Consider the following 6,011-nt stretch of genomic DNA (forward strand, 5'->3'; position numbering starts at 1 on the left):
AACGAGGCCTGGTACTTATCCATTCCCATGAAATCGAGTTTAATTTACATGTGAATGAAAACTTATAATCACGTGAAAGGACGAGCACTGGGACTCGCTTTCAAAAAGAAACCAAAACTAATTCAAAAATGAGTCTTTAATAACACTGAAAATTATTTCAAAAATACACTAACAAAACCATCACAAGACACAAACCTTGGCTCAAATCAAGGTATCATTGAGATATCCAATTTTTTTTTACAAATTCTTCCTATACTCGAGAATCACTTGTACCACTTGCATATGTTGACGAAAACTTCTTATAACAAAATGGAAACATAGAAGTACGCGACAAAGTACTAGACAATGGAATCTCAGCGACACACGCGACGAACAGACAAGTATCTGGCTCACGCTACCAACAAAGAAATCGAACAATTGATAAAAACATCGACTAAATAACTGACTCAAAAGATCCTAGCTAAGCAAAACATACCGTTAGTTAACGATATGCTGCTAATAATTCCATGCGATCTAAATAACAAAAGGGTGCTAAATCGTGGCACCCACAGACATGATGTATTGACTAATCACAAGAGGAACAACGGATTACAAATCAAATATCCCTAATGACTGAGTCGGTCGAAAATATATTTTGTGTTCACCTCAAAAGTTTAAAATTGATATGGAAGTCCAGTGTGCATTGACGCCACACACTTCTGCTGTGAAAGATAATGATAAAAAATTGTCTGATCTACCAGACTAGTTTTACAAACACGCTGGCTTAGATCATTCTTTCATCATAATAATGCAGAAGAAACATTTCACATCACTCATAAATATATCTTGATGCCTTTACGAAAATGAATGAACTTGTAAGAGAAAAATAAAACTTTGGCTAGCCTAGAAGTGTCTGCTTTCAAACTACAGTAGCTATTTGGTCTAAGATTTTCCTCATGACGTTTACATTTCAGAGGACACAAGGAAAAACAATATCAAAAACACATGGAATTAGTTATCAGAGTTAAAAAAGAGATTATAAACTGTTTCTAATTTCTTGCGTTTGATTTGAATCGTTTCTGCCATATTTTAGATTTTAATCCTGCTTCATTCTAGTTTTCCTATAATTTGCCTTTCCAAAAGCGTATTTATTATTATTTTTTGGTTTTGTTTGTTGTTTTTTTTTAGTTAAAAATAGCATTTGTGGTGACGATATCGGTTTGGGGAATGGGTTGTTTCATGCCCTTTTTTTTCATGGTAAATATACACGAGCAAATACTGGCAGCTATTTATGAAAATACTTCAGTGACAATGACGTGCAATATTTTTCAGTGTGCTGGTGCCCCCAAACCCATATCATTTCGTACTGTAAGGAGAAATATGTTTATGCGAACCTCCCAAACGCACCACTATGAGTTTGACTGCCAAACGGCTAACATAGGAACAAACAGATTTGAGCTCAAGATTTGCGATTTTTTGGGAACAAACAAACAACAACAAAAAACAAAAATGAACAACAGCTAAAATACAAAGAAAATAAGAAAAACTACAATAGGTCTAGAATAAATGCAAATAATAGACGGGAAGGAAGGGACATGATTTACAACATTATATATGCGAAACACTGTACAAAATAAAATGTGAATCCATTAAAAAAGCAATTTAAACCTAAACAGAAAATTGCATGACAGAGCTAACACAACAATAAATTGCGTGGTGAAGAAAAGTGAACTAAATTTAGATAAAAAGTGCAAGAAAACAAATAAATAATTTTAGAACTGGTCAAGAATAGACAAGCAGAAGCTCGGCAAGTTGTTATACTGTTGCTTAGCAAACCAGTTAAATCAAAAGAATAACTAAGCAAAAGGTGGCCAATTTATAAGAGATTTAGAGAAATTGTTCTAGCTAAAAAAAGGGAAAGGCGTAAAAAACTGCCCATGCTCGACAACAGGATTTACCTGGAAATTGGAGATTTGGGTAGGAGAAGAATACTTGGGAACACTACAACTATACAAAACAAAGAAGATGTTGAAGGAAAGCTAGAAATTTAGCAAAATAACAAAATCAATTTGCTTCAAGTTAATAGCATTAAAAATATACTGAAAATAACCAAAAAAAAATACGTTTGAGTGACCTTGACACATTTGTACGTGACCAAAAAAGGATTTAACGAAAGCGATCCCCAGCTTAGCCGGCGCCACCAAGATAAAGGGCGACAATGGAAAAAAAAAAAAAAAAGAAAAGGGTTTAAATAAAAGGATCTAAGTTACACTGGAACAATTTATTTTTGAAGGAGCAGCGAAGATGCAGGTCTCTGAGCGTCTCACTATGTTTTTCGTCGTGGCCGTCGGTAAGTTCTTCTTTCACTACCTAAAGTGAAATAATCAGTTATAAAATACCCACTGGAGGCGATTTCTTTTCATTTCGTTTCGGAAGTTTGGCTTTATTATTTTCTTTTTTAACTTCTGCTACCTACTGTTTGAAGAAAGATGCTGTAATATTTAGCTGTTACGCAGATAAAGCGGCGTCCACTGTATTGCGCGGAGGGGAGGTGATGCCTTTAAATATTAACCCCAGAAAGAGAGAACGATGGCAATTTTCATGTTGTTCTGTATAGCTGAGAAAGTTCCAAATTCTTCAATATTCTTCGAAGAGGTTTCAAACCGTATATCTTCCTACTGAAGGTAAATCGGTGCTCTGCTGGACGACTTAACCGGTGGCAAATTGAAATACTGTAGGTTTGTTTTTTGTCACGCTTCCTGTACCAGTATATAGCTAGTGACGCATAGAAAATTGTACTGTAACAGATCTCAAAAGAAGAAAAAAGTTTATTCATGCAACAATCGTGGAAAGTTTGTTTGAGGGGCTTAATTTGAATAGTATTTTCAGTCTTGAAATGAGACACCTAAAGTGAACTTTTATCTTTATCCTGGTTCTTTCATTGTTACGAGGATGCTTTTCTTTTCTGCATGATAAGAGCTCATTTTCTCAGTGTTTTGGCCAATATATTGAACCCTAACCATATGCTCGGTAAAAACGTATCTTGAGAATTGAAATTTCTTCCCAGAGGTGTTAAAGCGTTTTGGAACTTGACGGAGGAAAGGAAAAAGATGGTGGAGGTCCTATCGTAGACCCAGCCAAATGCGTTCTTCTATTCAAACTTCTCAAAATAATTAACATGAACATTTTTTAATACGTCCGTAATCGATTTTTGACGATGTATAAAAGGCCAGCTGTTTTCCAGAAGAATATTCGCAACGACCCTGACGAAACAAACTGGCGAGAAGGGTAACCGTGTGAGTGGGAGGGGGGCTGGGCTTCCTTCTTTGCTTCTTCGTTTAATTTTTTGGTAGTGGGGGAGGGGGGGGATGGGATTCCCCCTACCCTAGCCTTTACAAGGTTTGCGTGTTAAATACTCTGTTTTATTTCCAATACTTACTTTATTTTCATGAAAAACTACGTCTAACTACGTAACTGAGTTATTGATTCCATTCATCGTTTCTTTAGCGTTTCTCGTTGGAAAACACGCAGCAGCACTCCCAAACGTTGGTAACTGTTCTGGCATAGAATTCTATTGCGCTTATCGCAATTGCACCTCCTCCCTCTATAGAGGACTGCGAACGGACCCCACAGGAAACTGCTCGTAAGTTCATTTAAATAGCTCTAAACTTTGAGGTGTTTTGAACGACGACTGCGATACTTTTATTTTTCAAGTGACCTCGTCTGGAGGGCTCTCGAAGGCTTCGTGAGTGGGAGCTGAGGGGGGGGGGGGAGGGGGGAAGGGGAGGGTAAGTCACGTAATTTTACACCAAAGTTGTGGCAGCAGCCAACCAAACGAAAGGATGATACAGAAATAGCCAATCAGTGACAGCCAACCAGAAACAGCCGATCAGAAAGCGGGAAAACGCGAGTGCTCCAGTTGCAATGGGCAACGGTATACCAGGAGAGTTTACAAACATCAGCTGCTAATGAGATTAAGAGCGATTCAAACTAAACTAAACTCATACACGGATCACCTTAGACCCTTACTTAAAAAGTGCTCTAACTTCATGGGTTTCTTGTTTTCATTCCAGTTCTAAGCTTGACCAAGCAAATGAATGTATGCTGAAATTGGACAAGCACTGTTTTGACATCCTGCCAAACAGCAGCATGGAAAGTAATTCAACCCGGAAAAGAGGATGTGCTGAAGGTCTCATGCAAACAAGTACAAAGTATTTAAGATATTTGAATTGTTCCAGCTCAGTCACAACTAAAATGAGAGTCTGCATGGGATCCTTTCGAGGCATATTCGCCGCGAACATATCGAATTCCTCTCTTTGCACGTGAGTTCATGTTAACTATTTCTTTTGCAAACAGAAATTGAAAAAGATAATTAATTTGTGGCATGGTTGTGGAACAAGAAACAAATTAAATTCTTGTTACGAGCGTGAGATGAAAAATTTCAATAATTTCCGTCGTGTTTTTATTTATGAGCTGCCAAGAAAATGCGCTCTTATTGGACCATATACCAGCTACCAGGCTAATAATTAACAAGAAAACCTATAGGTGTAAATTACATTAAATTCGGGGCCAAGCGATTACTTTTTTTCGAATAAAGGAAGAGAATGAAGAAAGGATTGTTCAGGAGATGAATTGAGACATTCTTGTCATTTGATTCTATAATGGGTGCGCTTAAAAGCCAAGGAGGTTTAACTTTATCTATCTATCGTTCAGACAATGCAGTTCACTACTTCTTCCAAAATAAAGCTATGCAAAAAACTGAAGACAATCTCAGATTGTCATGTCTTTTTTTCCCTTCAAAACCTTATTCAAACTGAAAAAGGTTTGAAGGTAAAAAAAGACAGATACGATTGCTTTTGTTTTTGCTCGAGTATAACAAAAACAAACAAAATATCGTATTTGATAATCATTGCTGGTACGAAAGCAAAAGGAAAATTTTAAGAACCAAGGAAACTGTTGCAATTGGTCGAGAATGGCTGAATGATTAAGAGAGCGACGTTCACAGTGGGGAGCATACCAACATGTAGTCTCAGAAAATTTCCGAGACTACATATTGTTCAATAACACAAAAAAAAAAAGAAAAGAAAAGAAAAGAGAGAGACTACTAAACTTTTGATGACCTTCATTTTTTCAGGGAGCAAACTAAGATGAAGAAGTGTCTGAAGAATGTGATGCTTACTGAGTGTACCTTCCCCCCTGAAGCGCTGGAATTGTTTAACTTGACTTTTGCTGGCCAAAATCCTTTCTGCGCTGATAATCGGAACCCTGGGGCTACCGGAAATGACCAGTGCAACAGCGTGAAAAACATAATTGGACCCACCGGCGCATTCCTTCGCAACGATAAACCCAATAGTATCAATGCGGCCGCTGGCATCAAAATCGGTGTTTTGCAGGCGTTTTTGTCTGTTTTCCCGACCACTTGGTTCTTTTTCAGCTTTTAAAGAGGGTACTCTCACAATCCTTGTTTTTAAACGTTTTAAGGCAAATTTTAAAAGTTGTGGTATTGAGCGAGGAATTTGAGCTGCTAGCTTATCAAAAGTCTGCAATGTTTCCTTGTATTGTTTGCCTTTTATTTCATTAACAAGCACTTTCTTAACATTATCATTTCATAAATCGAAAGTAATGAAAATTTAAATAAAATAATGTTAAAAAGAGACCTTTTTTGCAGCAAACCAATAAAAGATATTTGTTTCAGAAATGATCTTGTCAGACATCATGATACTTATTCCGAGCCATAAGCGTTAAAGGCATTTCGATTAAAGGAAGCTGGAGCCAGTTTAACTTGATTTGTTGTTGTTGTTGTCTTAAGAGCGCCATCAACTCACCCACCTACCCTCCCCACTCCTTTTCCAACGCATCACATGGCACTTTACAACGAGTATGTGAAACGTATCGTTTCTGTAATTGGCCCTACTTGCCTTTTACAATGTTTGCAAGATACATGATCTAGGGCGTTATATTTCCAATACTTTCTTTGCTGTTATGAAATTGACTTGTTTCGAACGGTTGACTTTGCTGAGCTCGACTAATTG

The 6,011-nt window shown here is 37.2% G+C and overlaps 1 protein-coding gene across 1 annotated transcript; it reads left to right on the forward strand.

The window, feature by feature from the left end:
* The first annotated feature begins 2,192 nt into the window (after nucleotides 1–2,192).
* Nucleotides 2,193–5,677, forward strand: LOC149045589 (uncharacterized). Its single transcript, XM_089206108.1, has 4 exons — nucleotides 2,193–2,329; nucleotides 3,487–3,622; nucleotides 4,053–4,301; nucleotides 5,114–5,677. Exons 1-4 carry the CDS (start codon nucleotides 2,284–2,286, stop codon nucleotides 5,418–5,420), a joined length of 738 nt encoding a protein of 245 aa, XP_089062234.1. The 5' UTR covers nucleotides 2,193–2,283; the 3' UTR covers nucleotides 5,421–5,677.
* Nucleotides 5,678–6,011: the final 334 nt, after the last annotated feature.

This window comes from Pocillopora damicornis, chromosome 5 (genome assembly GCF_964200805.1).
Source record: "Pocillopora damicornis chromosome 5, jaPocDami1.2, whole genome shotgun sequence".
Classification (NCBI taxonomy): Eukaryota; Metazoa; Cnidaria; class Anthozoa; order Scleractinia; family Pocilloporidae; genus Pocillopora; species Pocillopora damicornis.

Coding starts and splice junctions, on each gene's coding strand:
- LOC149045589 (XM_089206108.1), top strand. CDS start 2,284: ATGCAGGTCTCTGAGCGTCTCACTATGTTTTTCGTCGTGGCCGTCG. Junction 3,623..4,052: donor GACCCCACAGGAAACTGCTC/GTAAGTTCATTT, acceptor TTTTCATTCCAG/TTCTAAGCTTGACCAAGCAA. Junction 4,302..5,113: donor TCGAATTCCTCTCTTTGCAC/GTGAGTTCATGT, acceptor TCATTTTTTCAG/GGAGCAAACTAAGATGAAGA.